Genomic DNA, 15,693 nt, shown 5'->3' with positions numbered 1-15,693 from the left:
CTAGGCATGAGGTTTAGGTCAAAAGGAGTTCTACCAGTGTTAACAACAGCACAAGGGGAAGCTGTGGTCTGGTGCAGCATCTTGCACATCCATGTCAGTGGTACACCCAAAGGCCACATCAGACGTGGTTTATATACCCTGTGGGCTGGGCTGACAAATCAGCTGCTGTAATTTGGAAGAGTAACACCCTCAGTGTCCAAAATAACAATGGACAGCCCGGCCTTGGTGGTGGAGCACAGTTCACCACAGGACCCCTCAGCAACAGGGTCATTACCCTTCAATGTACTGCACACAATGACAACCTGTATTTTTTGAGTTGTGAATGATGTGTATAACATAGGAAAAAGAATCATACTGGGAAAAGGAATCAATTACCTCTGCCTGGAGACTTTCACAACTATGAACAAAATAAATTTCACTTTAGGCAAAACAAACTAAAACCTTTTTCTTTGCCATATAGTTTGGGCTTCCCCTCTCCTACATTTTCAGGATCCCGAGTTCCGTTACAGTGATGCTGACAGTAACCCCATCACGGTAAATATCCTTTGTGAGAGTGCTGGCAACCTTTTCCTCCCCGCACTTTTGGGGCATTGACACTCAAGACAGCATGGAGGGGTTTGTTTGTATTAAAATCACACTTTTGTCCCAACCGATTCAGGATGACAGCACAAACCACCATCAGCCTGGCACTCTGGATGAACGAGCAGCAGCGGCGGGACAGCCACAGCCGCACCCCCTGTTTCGGCTGTGTTTATCAGGCTGAACTGGGGGGCTGCGGCGATGACCGAGAGGATCGGCCCCTCCGCTGCCCGCGGCCCCTCCGCTGCCCGCGGCTCCCCGTGAGGGCTCTGCCCGCGGCCCCGGCCCCGCTGCTCGGGCCCCTTTGCGGACGTGGCGCAGCCGGGCCGGGCGCGCTGCCAATGGCCGGGCCGGGGGAGGAGCGGGCCCGGGGCGGGGCGGTGCTGGGCCGGGCGGGCAGCGGAGGGGAGCCGGGCTGTGGGAGCCGGGCCGGCGGGGCATGGCGGGCGGCGGGGCGCTGAAGGCGCTGCTGCCGCTGCTGTTGGCGGCGAGCGCGCTGGGCAAGCCCACGGTGCGGCAGGAGCGGGCCCGGCCCGGAGCCGGGCAGCACGAGGACCGGCCCGGCTTCCAGTACGACCACGAGGCCTTCCTGGGCAAGGAGGAGGCGCGGAGCTTCGACCAGCTCAGCCCGGAGGAGAGCCGTGAGCGCCTGGGGTGAGCTCCCGGCCCGGGCGGGAGACGTGGCAGGGGGAGGGCCCGAGGTGGGCCCGGGACGGAGGAGGAGGCCTGGGGCTGCCTCAGTGTCCGAGGGGGCAGCGGGACCCTTCCCACCCTGAGGGGCTTGTGCAATGTACCTGTACCCCAGAGCGGTGCCCTGAACCGCAGTGTGGGACCCTGTACCCCAGAGCGGTGCCCTGAACCGCAGTGTGGGACCCTGTACCCCAGAGCGGTACCCTGAACCCCAGTGTGGGACCCTGTACCCCAGAGCGGTGCCCTGAACCCCAGTGTGGGACCCTGTACCCCAGAGCGGTGCCCTGAACCCCAGTGTGGGACCCTGTACCCCAGAGCGGTGCCCTGAACCGCAGTGTGGGACCCTGTACCCCAGAGCGGTGCCCTGAACCGCAGAGTGGCCTGTGGGTCGAACTTCTGGGTTTCTACTTCTCTCACACCCCGCTGGTTTTGCAAAGGAGCAGCCAACAGTTCATGGCTTTGGTTTTTTTTCTCTCCTGCCTTTTCTTACTGCTCCACAGCAATAAGCCTCGCGGAGGGAGATGCTGTACCGGGTGTTGGACCTGCTGCCGGAGGGCTTTGCTGCTGCAGCCTCTGAGACACCTGCCCACACCATATCAGTGCTAATCGAGTTTAAACCATTCCTTCTACGTTTACAGGTCCACTTCAAGCATCCTCCCACAGCTTTCCCACTTGTAACTTCTTTGCTTACTGTGTTTGAGTTGCTGTTATTTCCATGCTGCTCTTTGTGCAAAGACCAGGGATCCTGCCTTTTCCCTGCTTTGCACGTACAGGAAGCCAGATCACTAAGCAGAACCAAATTTTATAGGAGTTAAAGAAAGATCCTTTAATGTAGTTACTGCAAAGACGATTGTTTAAAATACCTGCCTGTTTTCACTAAGATTTCCCCTGCCTTCGCTTCCACAGGGAGTGGCACTTGGTAATTTTCTGTCTGGTCCTACCATAAGCAGTAGCACTGTAATCTCACTGAGTAACCTCTCGATCCTACTGAAAGCTGTCACTACTATTTACATGTTTTAGTGAGTAAACAGATAAAGTGATCACCAGAAATTATCAACTTCATCCTCATTGTTTCAAGAAGGAGCAAGGAAACCATGCTCTCATCATGTGTGATCTATGACCTAGATTCTCATGAGCTTTATCACCAAAATGGACATACCCTCCTAATATTTGTTTGCACTTACTACTACAGATAATTCAGTCAGGGATATGATTTAACAATAAAGCTGTTTTTAAATAATTTTTACAAATGTTAACTCAGCAAGGGAAGTTTTAGCTTCCAGTGATCTCACTGATTGCTCTTTGGAGGGGTACATTAAACAGGCACATTAAAGTACAGCCACAGTCAATAACCTTTTAAATGGAGGTGGCTGAAGTGGCCCTCTGTTGTGGGGTGAGCACTGTGCATCACAATATCAGGGATGTGGTTCCTGGGGGACTTTGGGAAAGTTTCATGACTTTAAGCATTTCCCAGCCTTGTAATTTTGGATAGCAGCCCACTGGAAAGTAAAGAGAGCATTTAAAAAAAAATCTTGTGGCTTAATAGTCAGATATACTGAACCCCTTCCCCCCATTTTTGTTATGGGCAACTTCTGTAGTGGGTTACAGAGTCACTTCTCAGCAAGTGATTGGCATTTAGGAAGAAGGCAGATTTAATTAAAAGCTATTTTAAAATTATTTCTGGGAGAAAACAAACACACAGTCTGCTGCTCTAACCAGAGTGCATGCTGCTGTATTTATAAGCATATTATATATTTTACCTTGCCTAGGAAATGTGGCAGCACATTGGTCATCCCAATAATAACAGTAAAATTGAGGTCCACAGTCCATACAACAGCTTTTTATCTGTGCCTTTGGGAGCCTGTAGGCAAGACTGTTTCACTGTCCCCATCTTCAGCTGAGAAGTGGGGTGGAATAGTGCACGTGGATGCCATGCTCCTATAAAAACAGGTGAAAAGGAGGAGGCATGAAACATTTTCTGGTACACAGTCCCAACTTCTTTCATGTTCTACATTGCCAAGAGCTACTATCATAATCATTTAATACCTTAACAGTAGAAAGAAATACCAGTTAAACAAATGAAATGAAATTCATTGTGGGGAAAATCTGGTGACAAGTAGAGTCCATCATGCAGGGAAGGAGACCACTGGCAACAGATTGATACAAAAGAGAAAAGGTTTTCTAGTCAGTTAATTCATTCTTTACTAATTCAGAAAGGAAATTCAGCAGCACCTTTTTTGCCTCATAACTCAGAAACAGCGTGTTTATAAATTCAGTCTGATACTATCAGACTCACACAAGATTGCTGAAAGTTCTGCAGAAGCTGCTGCTGTTACTTCAGCAACCACTTTTGTAACAAAGTCTTGGGAAGAGACATTGCTTCCCTACTTGAGCAGTTTCAGTTGGCCAAGTGTGATTTCTTTGTGGAGAACCAAGATGTGGAATTGAAAAGAATGTTTAAAAGTGCAGATCTTTTTCCCCTGTGTCGTGTGGCTGTCTGCCTGGAGGTTTAGGGAGCTCACCTGTTGAATGTCAAGTGAGGATTTAGACAAGCCAGCTCCTGCTCTTACCCCTGCATTCCAAGTCTGTTCCATGGGCAGGAGCTGGCCACTGCAGGAGGCGCAGAGCACCTGCAGACAGTGTACCCCTGCACCTCATGGGCAGGGTGAAGGGTGCTGATGTGCCTAAAGGCAATCTGGATGTGCCAGAGAACCAAGGTGGATGTGCTCAATTCCAAGAGCAGGGACAGAAGCCAATTTTACAAGCTCAGCCCCAAAATGGTGGAGTTTATCAATTGCAGAGAGATTAATTGCAGAGAGATTAGTTGCAGAGAACATAAATGGTATAGAGAGAATTGTCCTTTTTTTTTTTTTTAACTGCAGCTGTGTGCAGAATGTTTCACTCCTGCTGATCAACAGTGCTTGAGGCTGGCAGCTTTACAGTGGACAGAGGTTTATAACCCAGCTGCCAGCAGTGGCTGCTGCAGACTTGATATTGCTTTAGTGAGAAACAGGCATTCCTGGCAGCACCAACACTGGTTTCCCTTGGGAATGAAAGAAAAGAAACAAGTGGAGGGACGAGCTTAGAAGGGGAGACTACCTGGTGTACATCCCCAGTGTTATACAGTCATATAACTCACTTCACCATGGTGTCAATCTGCTGGAAACCCAAAGGAGAAACTGTAGGTGTCCACCAAGTCCTGGATTTTTGCCCTGGTTGCTTCCAGCAAGTTTGAGTACAGGCTTTGTCCTGAAGTGAAATTGGTGTTTCCTGCTCTGAGCCAGCACTGTAGGCAGTGAAGAGCAGGTCCCCCTAAGATAGGAGGCACAGCCTAAGAAAGCCAGGTGTTCTCTGCTCACTAATTGTGGTTGTGCAAGTTCCCTTTGAATTATTCATAGCAATTCTGAATAACCAATAGAGACATATTCCTTAAGATGATGTGTGAAATACAGGAAAGCCTTAATCAGTAGGACAGCTTTAGGAATTTGGGGCACTCTGTTTTTGTGGAAAATCAGGGCCAGATAAAGATTACTAGAATTGGCCTGACATGCAGTTTGGTTTTCTGCCAGCTTAAAAATGCTGATCTCTTTTCACAGGAAGATTGTGGATAGAATAGATGACAACAAAGATGGCTACATCACAACAGAGGAATTAAAAAACTGGATTAAACGAGTACAGAAACGCTACATCTATGAGAATGTGGCTAAAGTCTGGAAAGACTATGATCTAAACAAGGATGATAAAATTGCCTGGGAAGAATACAAACAAGCCACATATGGTTATTATCTAGGTAAGAGAAATCTTCCAATTGTATGATCAAGGATTTTTGAGATTATAAAATATGATTTCTTGCCTTGCAGTCAACAGGAGTTTGATGTCACATTTAGGACTCTTGAAGCTCACATTAAATTTTATAGATGCTCAGAGGTCAAAAGCACTTTTTAGTTATTTATTGCAGCCCTTTGCACATGGGTCACCAGCACACTGAAGGTTTTGTTGACGTATCATTAAATATACTGACACAGCTGAATTATTAAAGTCTCCTCCAGTTAGAAATATATTATTTTTTAACATTAAAAAGGGTACTTTAATTAAAAAAAATATATTGTCTAATGAACTCTATTTGTGAATTTAGTCTCTAAAATCTTAAGTCTAGATGTTAAAAATTTAGTCTGTCTAAGCTATAGCAAAGTTATTGATTAAAATCATTCTTGCAGAATAACACACTTCAGACTGTGATCAACTGCAAATGAAAATCCTTAACAAATCAGGCAAAAGAAACATTTATTAAAAAATATACCTGAATTCCCCCACCCCCCTCCACGTTCCCTTTGCTTTTATAAGTTAATGAAGGAAGAGGAAGAGATCACTTAAGCTAAAGGGCAATACTGACAGAGCAACAAATCAGTATTAATTGACCATTTATACTTACTGGAAATGAGAAGACAATATTTACCTACCACAGAGGCAGTTTCTAGAGCAAGCTTCCTGTAGCAGTAATAATTCTAAAGTCTACCTTAGATTAAAATGGAGTTTGTTGCGTTTGTGAAAGGCAATATTTGGCACACAGTCCCTACAGAATTATGCCTGGAATCCTTCTCAGCCCTTTGTCTTTGCTCCCTCTTAACCCCAAGATTTGGGGAGCAGCATCGTGGGCTTGCACTAATGAATACTTAAAATTTTCATCTGTAATTCCTGGTCTAGTCTTTTTCACCTGTGTTTGTCTCCCAGCATACAAATTGTGAAATTGTTATGAGTATTTTTCATTTTTAAAGTCAGTTTAATGATCCTATTAAAAAAGTTATATCAAATACCGTTCCTTTTATGCCACTGAACACCCTGAAAAAATGTCATTGTTTTAAACTGAAAATAATTGTTAGGTTTCCTGTAGCAGAGGCGTAGCACTGAGATAATTTCAGTCAGTCTGCCCCCTTCTGAAACCACATTTCCTTGATTTGCTGTTCTTGAAACTTAAAAGTTGTGTGGTTCATATTGATTCCTAAAGAAGAAGGAAACTTCTGTGAATGAAGTCTACCCCAAATACTGCCTAAGTGATGCTTGTAAAGGCAGATAAAAAAATCTGTGAGGGATAATATACAATTTTGCAAAATCCATTCTTCTGGATTGCAACAGAAGGCTTGCTCAGAAATCTATCTCTACTACTGTCACCTTTAAAAATCAAACCAAGTACTTGAGCCCTGAATTTAAAACTTCCTGGGGAAGAGAATTTCCATTTAGAACAACAGGTATTCTGGCAATAAACCTTTTTAGCTTTGTTTTGCTGGTGTGTTTTAAAGGAAAACACTTCTGAAATCATCTTGATTCATTTGCAGAAAATCCAGAAGAATTCCAAGATGCAACTGATCAGCATAGCTTTAAGAAAATGCTGCCCAGAGATGAAAGACGATTCAAAACTGCAGATCTGGATGGAGACTTGGCTGCCACTCGTGAAGAATTCACTGCTTTCCTTCACCCAGAGGAGTTTGAGCACATGAAAAACATTGTTGTCTTAGTAAGCAAAGCAAAATCAATGCCATTGTTCCTACTTTTATGGATGAACTTTGAAGGCTTCTCTAACCTTTCCAGGCAGGGTTTAGAAAGAGACACACATAATAGCTAAATGGGCAACAGAAAGGGGTGCCTTTTGTGATATCCACTTGATTTAGAAGTATCAATATAAGAAAGCCTTTTTAAGTGCACTTAGCTCCTAAATGGAATCAAGAAACAATCTTGGGGCACAGACTTAAACTAAAATAAAAAGAGAGTGTGCTGACATGCACACACACATGCAGCTGAGTGTTTCATGCAAGCTGGTATCTGCCCCTAACATAAGCAGTTCATTCATACAGGGAATTTTTCCAACATGAAAGGATATTTGTATATTCATTGTGTAAACAACAGTCACACTGGGTTTAGTGAGACTACATTCACTTGTGTACAGGGGCAGGTCAAGGCCTCAGAACATCAAATGATCAAAAGCAGGTAGTCAGAGCTCTCAGTTTTTTCTAGATTACTTTCATGCAAAATTGTTTTCCAGGAAACCTTAGAAGACATAGACAAAAACGATGATGGTTTTGTGGATCAAGATGAGTACATTGGTAAGTGTTGTTACTTGTTTCTGATATAATCTCCAGTCCATTTTCCCATCTTCTCTCAAATTTGCAGCAGCTTTAACAACCCAGAGTGAACAGTTCAGCCTTCCAGTTCAGCTATTTCACACCAACCATCCCACCCAGAAAGTTTAATTTCATTTTAGGTAGATATCAACATGACCAGGAAACGTTCCTCATGCTTCACAGCACAAAATTCTCCTTTTGTTGTCATTTAACTCAGCTAAGAGTTACATCAGAACAAAAGAAGAGAATCTGGATTAATATTTTTCATGTCAGGAATAGTCTTTGTATATTACACCATGTTAACTGCTGCTTGAAGGCATTGTTTAGGAATGAAGGAGGATCAGAAAATGAATTAGTCTTTTCTCAAGTTTGGATGGTTCTCAAATACCCAAAACACCTGGGAAGCAACCACTGCAAAAAGAGAAAATTCACCTTGTTCCTACTAGTTTTTTCCCTAGTTTAATTAGTAAGTAAAGCCCATTCTTCTGTAGTGATGATACCGTTGTATTTTGATGAGTTTTAAATCCAGAAAGTAGGACTAAGAAGGCATTAGTGCAAAGTTGGATGAACCTTTCTGTTTCTAGTGGTGCTATAAAGATCACTTCACATAGAATCAGGAACAATATACACACACTAATTAATGGCAGGGGGTTCTGTTCCTTGTAAATTATATTTAGCCCAGAAAGTGAATGCTATTCATCTATGACTGAAATAACAGAGCAGCATAATTTCCACAGTAATTTCAGTTCATTCAGTGACATTACCTACATATAATTATAAGGTAATTGTCAACATTTGTTACCATGTGAATGCTGGTTTTTCTTGTCTTCTATAGATAGGAACATAGAATGTTCTAGTCACGATCACCCCACATTGGCAAGGATGATAAAAATCAAATTGACAGAACATGTCAGTTGCTTCAAATAAACAATATAATTTGCTCTTTAAAAAATGAAAAAAGAAAGTGAATGTGTTGTCTGAAGTTTTCTTCATGAGTTGAAAAAACTATGCTTAAAATACTCCTACTTTCCTTCTTCAGATTTTTTTTTTTAAATTTTGATGAAGTTGGGATTAAGAAACCAACAGAAAACAAAATCTCTTCTTTGCTACTTTATAAGGGACAACAAAAAGATGTCTAAAAATTTCAGTCTCTAGATATGGAGTACTGGGGAGATTTGCTGAAGCTTAGAGAATGATCCCACCCTCCTTTTCCTTCTTTCTTCCCATTTTGTCTTTCAAAAAATTTGGTTTAGATTTACACAAGCAACAGAGCAAAATACCTATAAAATTGTTGAGCAGAGGGTACTAAATTCTCACTGTGCATGGGCAGGTAACAGAGTATTTCAGGGACACTGGGGACAGTGACAATGGAGAACCTCAGCCTAGTGTGTACACTCACACTGCAGGGTCAGGAGGGTTATTCCTGCCTTTGAATTCAGCATTTCTGTTTCCCACAGATACCAGCCAGCCCCTGACCCTCACACCATCCATGTGGGTACACTTTTCCTTAGCACATCCTTGAAAACCAAATCCAAAAGACACTGGAGAGGAGAGAAATAGTATCACAAAGCAGGCTTTAATTCTAAATAGAATAGTGGAAGGCTTGAGGAATAAGCAGTTCTGATGAGCAGGAGAGGATTTGCCACAGTGACCAGAACAATGTTATGGACACACCACTCCTGATTTGGAAAGCCCTGTGATGTAAAGAACGTTTAGAAGTCAGTTGGTTTTAATAATCACTGCTACTCTCCCGTGTTTATGCAGAAAGCAGCTGTCACTGTGGCGTGGTCCTACCAAAGCCTCCAAAATGTAGCACAGGAGCGATGTGCAGAGCAGCTCGTGTGTGATCTCTGCATCCTGTGTCACAAACAGTGCTCCCTGCCCAGGTACCAATCTGTGACAAGTGCACTGTGCCTGTGGTTCCTCACAGAATGCACCATGATTCATGACTTCTCCAGCTTTCTGGAAGAATGTCATCTCCTGGAATGTGCTGTAGCACTGCATGGTTAAAAGAGAACTGATCTAATAAGCTGAATGTCTCTTACACAGACTTCTCTAAAAACACTACAAATGCATGCAAGTTCCATTTAGCAATTTTTGTTTGCCTAAATTCCCCCTGTGCCTTTTTTCCTGTAATCACTCTGCTGGCTGGAGTCTGATCTTATCCACAAAGACATTTGCTGGCAGGGACAAGATAAAATGGCTGAGTTCTTTTCTCCCCATGTGACCGAGCCTAGTACTAAAGCTTGTGCCTGCTATTCAACCAGAGATCCTTAGAGGATTTTGTTCATTCTGAAATTCAGATGATGGTATTTGAGCACGTTCACCTCCCCTGTTAGCCTCACCAGCAGTGCACAGGTATGATACAGGATAGTGTGAGAATGGGCAGAATCACCAGCAGTGAAGAAATAAGGCCTGAGAGAAGATACAGCTACTCTATTTACATCCCACATTCTTTTTCTGTACAGAGACACTGTGCAAAGAGTGAAAAATTCAGTCTTCATGAAACACTGTGAAAGTATCTTTAGTTTTAAAATATCTTTTCATTTGAAAAGTAAACAGGGCTCAAGTAAGACTTTTATTTCCTCTCCAGCTGATATGTTTGCAAATGAAGAGGGTGGACCAGAGCCTGACTGGGTGATTACAGAGCGTGAGCAGTTTTCAGATTTTCGTGATCTCAACAAGGATGGAAAGATGGACAAAGATGAGATCCAGCACTGGATCCTCCCCCAAGACTATGATCATGCACTAGCTGAAGCCAGGCACTTAGTCTACGAATCTGATGTAGATAAGGTATGTAGTGTTCCAGAATTGTTTTTAAGGAAGTTATATAAGGTGGTGTGGGTTTTTTAAAATACCAGCTTGCAAGAATTTATTCCTAATAACTTTAGAGGCTAAAATTGGTAGTGGCTTAATGTTTCCATGCCAGTTTCAGTTGGTAGTGTTAGAATTACAAAGTAGTGAAATACAGTTTATCAGCTCTTGAAGCTCCCCTGGCTTTCATTAGGTGAGAAACTATCATCTTAAGCCTGAACATTTTAACACAGCAAAAATTTTCCTTTAACAGTGGTCATGATTTATGTATGTTAATATAGACTAAAAGTGGAAAATAAAGGTACATTTAGATACCCCTTCTACTCAAGTGCAGAGGTAGCAAAACCACTCTCAGTGGTTTCAAGCTGAAACTTTTTACTTAAACACTAGCTCTGATGAGGGACAGTATATTCCTGATGATGGTTTTCAGAAGTGTAATATAATACAAGCAAAGTGGGAACCTGAAAGCCAAAATACTCTGAACATAGAAAGTGTAAATTGCTAACATAAGCAACCATCTTCCACAAAGTACACCAGAGGATTTTTGTTTTTACTGTCAGGGAGGTGAACCAAACCACAGGGCAAAACAGTGTACCAGGTCATCCACTGTTACCCTGCTGTTCCTACTGCTTGGCAGTGAGTTCATAACAAAGAACTTTCAACTAGCAGTCTGACCCAGCTGAAGGCTGTGGGACTTCTGTCTTCCATTGAGGTCCAAATTTCACTCACTGTGACAGCTACGAACAATTGCTGAACCTGCAGTCTGCTGCTGTGAAGAACTGTCTGTTTCCCAGGGCTCTTGCAAGTCTGTGCTGGTGTGTTTTGACTTAGTTTTGAAAATATTCTTATAGAGTTTCTGTTTTCTTTCTACCAGGATCAAAAACTAACAAAAGAGGAAATTCTGGACAACTGGAATATGTTTGTTGGAAGTCAAGCTACTAATTATGGGGAAGACCTCACGAGAAACCATGATGAACTATGATACAATGTACCAGCCAGTGTGCCACATATCTTCTGTCCACTTTACTGAAATCACTGTGTCCATCTCCTCTTAGAGGGAAGATGGGCAAGGGACACTCACATCTGAATGACTTGCATTGATACTATTTTTAACATGCCAGCTTATTACCTCAGAAACCACATAGAAATAGCTTTCTTACTCCTTTCACATGGTTAAATACAGTATATAATTACTACAGGGTTTTTTTGAAAAAATAAGAAGGTAACTTTTCTGAATAAGTTAGAGCCTGACATGGAAAAGGCACTTCTAAAAATATTGCAAAGAGCTTTAATAGCCAAGTATTTTCTTCAAATACCCACTTTTACCATAGTGGAATGCACCTAGGATTAGAACCCTAAGGTTTAAACAGACTTAAGTTATTTAGTTGTCTTTTCTAATAGCATTGTAACAGTTCAGAGATAACCCTTTGAGCCTCCTACCCAGAGAAGAGTTTGATACCAGCTTTGTCTCCACACAGTTTCTGTGTCCCAGTTGGGTCAGTGGTGCTGCAGGAGTGCCCAGCAGTCCCCTGGCTCCTGCTTTAATGTGCAAGATGCAGGTGGCCCTTGTCCCTGACCCCGGCATTCCCAGCCAGGGATGCAGAGTCCAGCGTGGCAGCTGCTCCTTCTGACAACAGGGAAACGTGCAACTGTTTGTGGGTCCTTGGCTTTGCTGCTTCCTGGGAGGAATTGTGCCACATGGAGCATAATTTATCTCCTGCTTTTCACACTTTACCCAAGCCCTACTCTTGTTCACGCAGTGTGAATGGCAGCAAGTTCTGTGATGGAGAAAGAATGAGACATATCACCCCTCTGGGCCTTCTGTCTCCTCTGCCACATAAGAGGACAGATTTTTGTGGCTGAAGTTCTGGGTTTGTGTGTATATACGTATAAGTACATGTTACTGAAGCAACTCTAAAGACAGCTCTCCTTCCAAAAAAGGGGGGAAGCTTTCCACACAGGTGCTTTCTTTTTTACTGTATAATGTGAGTTGTTACATGTATATTTTTATATACACAACTTAGATCTAAGTTTGGTTATTTTTAAATGTACTGGTTTTGAAATAAGCACAATAAAACCAATACTTCTTTTTGATACTGTGAAGGTGCAATAACACTAACACAGAGTAGCAGAGAGATGATGTGAAAACACGAATCATGCCAGTAGTTCCCAAAGCACTGGGGTGGTCATTTCCAAGAGCATCTGGGCATACAGCACCAACTGTTCTTTGTTGCCTCATTAAATAAAATAAAAACCAAAAAGAAGTGCAGTATACATAGTTGCTGTAACTAGAATTTGTTCTGGACACAAACTGGGAGATGAGGACTCCACAGCAGCGTTCTCTGGGAGGTTCCTGGAAGGTCTGGTGTAAACATCACACCCTGGTCCCATAACCATCCAGAGGGGAGCTTCAAGACTCCCAGGATGTGAGACACTTCAGGAGTTCAACACATTTGTGAAAATCATCAGGAGACAGTGCAGAACTGTAACCTCTGTAAACAGTGTCATTTTTATAAGGTCATAGAACTGTGGTGGAATATTTTACATCTTAGAGTTGAAGATAATTAAATCTAGATTGCTGAGTCTGACAGAGATTACACGTGCTTGCTGGCACCACTACTAAGCTTTTGGGGTGCACTTCTTATGACATTGCCAGCAATGTCTGAAACATCCCTACTTCTCCCACTTACATAGAGTAGGGCAAATGTCATAAAAGTGAACTGGTTTTGCTTTTACAGTACCCTCAAGTTAAATAAAAGCCTAAATGCAGTGTTATCTGGGATGCAATAAAATTGTATCTTGGCACATGTAAATGATGATATATTTTGTTTCTGGCTTGGATTTGGAAAGGTTTATTGTACTCAATAATCATGGCAATCTATATCAAACTAACATATTTTACTAGCACATTTTCAGTACTCTCTGTGTACTCAGATTATCTTTGGCTGTTTCAGGAAACAATACCTTAAAAGACCTCGAAAAAAACCCGCTTGTTTCCTGCAAGTGAAGCTGCAGCTCAGACTGGATCCTAAGCCAAGGATTTTTACTGGAGCCCAGGGGAAGGTTGTTTGCTCACTCTTGTTGAAATTCAGTGGGAGTTGGGTGCTGAGACACTAAGCATTGTTGCCCTCAGCTAAACATGACACTTCCGAATGCACTGTGCACCGTCCCAACAAAAAACCACATCTGTGCTTTGACAAGCAATCACATTTTCTTCCACATTACTAAATGAATTTGGAACAGAATTAGCAGCACGCAAGAGAAAAATCGTGTTCTCATATTTGTTCTTGATTCCTGTTACTGCTTGGAACACATTGGTGTTTTCCAGGATAAAACTATACTTTCATGAGTAAGAATGCTGAAATAAGAGGAGCTTTGCATGCAAACAGTAGCTGAAAATTTAGATCCAGAAAAAGGTTTTCTTATTTTTCCCAAAAGAATGGTACTCAGCATATATCCAGCAAGGAAAACGGCAAACATGCCAATTAGAATGAGGTTTAAAATAATCAAATTATTTATCAATAGTGGGTAATGGGGTCATATTAAGATTCAGGATCTTTTTTAATAAAGCAGAATGTTGAAACAATTATAGAAGACATAAGCTTCCCTGATGTGGTTTCATATTAAAGGCTCCCCTGTTTCTGCAGTTCTTCATGGTGCTTCTCTTACCAACATTCAGTAATGGCACAGTACATTCCATGCACTAAAATTCCCTTTCAAGCTCAATGCACTATGGAAGAGTAACTCCAAAAGAGACTAGAGCTTCTGGGTTTAAATTTAACACTATTTAAGGAAAGCAAACCTTTGCTAGGGGATATAACTGTTAACATTGTGATTTTTCAAGCCTAAGGTTTCTAATGGGGTTTGACTGTTCCAGAGATAACATTTTTTTTCCTAGGTAACATATTTCAACTCATATTACGAGCAAATGCTACAAAATTTTAGTGTAATGTGAAATACTGTAATGTCAGATAGCATTATTTATCTGCTTAATATGACTAAAACCATTAATTGCTGGGAGCCATACTTCATCCCAGCAACATGAAAATCCATTTTGTGCCTATCTTGTCAGTTATTGCCGATTTTCTTAATCAATTGTGACACAGGGAAATTCTGTTGGGAAGTGTGTTTATACATTTCCAGCTGCAGGTTCTGTGTGGTAACTTATTACATAGATCCTCCATTAACTCAGTGTTTTCACTATGCCCCTGCTACAATACATCAAAGGTGCATTTTTCTTGCTTAGATATCTGAAATAGCCATTATTATTGCCCATGCAGTTTTAATTATTGGAATTTATGAAATGAGCTAAGTGGCTAATGTTCATTGTCTTATAATTCCATTTAATGATTCAATCAGGTTGAATCTGTCTCCTATTCCAATAAAAGGTACTGTACATAACTCCCTGAAGAAAGGAGATCACAGCCCGTCCTGCTCTCGTTACACAGGTACCTTACAAAAGTTGAATAATGTTTTGTTATTTGCTGAGCAGAAGCTGATCTTGATCCCAGTGAAGTTACCATGAACTCCTAGTTCTAAGGAGTGTAAGAACTACTCTTAAGGCCTAGTCTAAGGTCTTGGCCACCCAAAGGCAAGCAGAAAAAGAGGGTGGTGGGAGTGGAGGTCAGAAATAACCTTACAAGCATCATATCCTGATCTTACTACCACTGAACATTAACATTTGGGAATTATACTGATTCATGCTCCCATGAGATAGTTAGGGTGTAAGTCTAGTTCATGGAAGGCAGTGTGTAAAGCGTTTGTGGTCTGTCCAGGGAGCCTGAGGCATTTTATTGAGTCATGGTGGCATCACTCTTAGCAAATGCAGTGAGTTTTACAGAGTGGCAGAAGGATCTACAAAAAAAAAAAACAACAACATTTCATAGCTAAAAATTTTGTAAAACCTGACTTGGCCTATAGTCAAGCATCCACCATTTCTCTTTTCATCAATTCAAGTCTCCAATTCAGTGTATCCCATCCACTATGTCCAGCAAGCAACATACAACCATGTTCACTGATTTCAAAGGGAGACTTGAGGATTATTTCCCACTGAAGTTTCAGGCACCAGGCTGATGTCCCCGAGACTCAAGTGCTGTATAAATTATCCCAGTCATGATGAATTTCAAAGCAACCTCAGAAGAACAAGTTAGCAGCTTTCCCCTAGTGTGAAACAGTGAACAAGGAGCACACGTGTGCACGTGACACAACAGGCGATTTCACACCTGCATTCTGCCTCTCCACAGGAAAAAGGAAAACAGCTCCAACAGATGGGAGCATTTCCACACTATGGCAGTGATAAGAATACAATTCTCCTGGGTATGCATTACTATTCCTATTTATAAGTAAGGGATAGCCATCCTCAGCACAAGTGTTGGCTCTGAGGACAGCAGAAGAGGCAACAGAGCTCAGTGTTATATACTGCCTTTCCTGTGGAAGAATTTATTTCATAACCATAAAGGGTCCAAATATGGTCTGGTCGGCTAACTTTTGAAGT

General features: G+C 42.1%; 1 protein-coding gene across 1 annotated transcript; it reads left to right on the top strand.

Annotated features, from left to right (window-relative positions):
- Positions 1-982: 982 nt before the first annotated feature.
- Positions 983-12,463, top strand: RCN1 (reticulocalbin 1). Its single transcript, XM_005530262.3, has 6 exons — positions 983-1,233; positions 4,866-5,059; positions 6,603-6,781; positions 7,307-7,367; positions 9,979-10,178; positions 11,074-12,463. Exons 1-6 carry the CDS (start codon positions 1,019-1,021, stop codon positions 11,179-11,181), a joined length of 957 nt encoding a protein of 318 aa, XP_005530319.1. The 5' UTR covers positions 983-1,018; the 3' UTR covers positions 11,182-12,463.
- Positions 12,464-15,693: the final 3,230 nt, after the last annotated feature.

This window comes from Pseudopodoces humilis, chromosome 7 (assembly GCF_049639895.1).
Source record: "Pseudopodoces humilis isolate 2021_Gansu_Grassland_sample_001 chromosome 7, ASM4963989v1, whole genome shotgun sequence".
NCBI classification, from domain to species: domain Eukaryota; kingdom Metazoa; phylum Chordata; class Aves; order Passeriformes; family Paridae; genus Pseudopodoces; species Pseudopodoces humilis.
This window is presented reverse-complemented; position numbering and strand designations above follow the sequence as displayed.

Excerpts from the sequence above, each read along its gene's own strand:
- RCN1 (XM_005530262.3), top strand. The coding sequence starts at position 1,019 with ATGGCGGGCGGCGGGGCGCTGAAGGCGCTGCTGCCGCTGCTGTTGGCG. Across the intron at positions 6,782-7,306 it reads TGAAAAACATTGTTGTCTTA|GAAACCTTAGAAGACATAGA; the intron begins GTAAGCAAAGCA and ends ATTGTTTTCCAG. Across the intron at positions 10,179-11,073 it reads ACGAATCTGATGTAGATAAG|GATCAAAAACTAACAAAAGA; the intron begins GTATGTAGTGTT and ends TCTTTCTACCAG.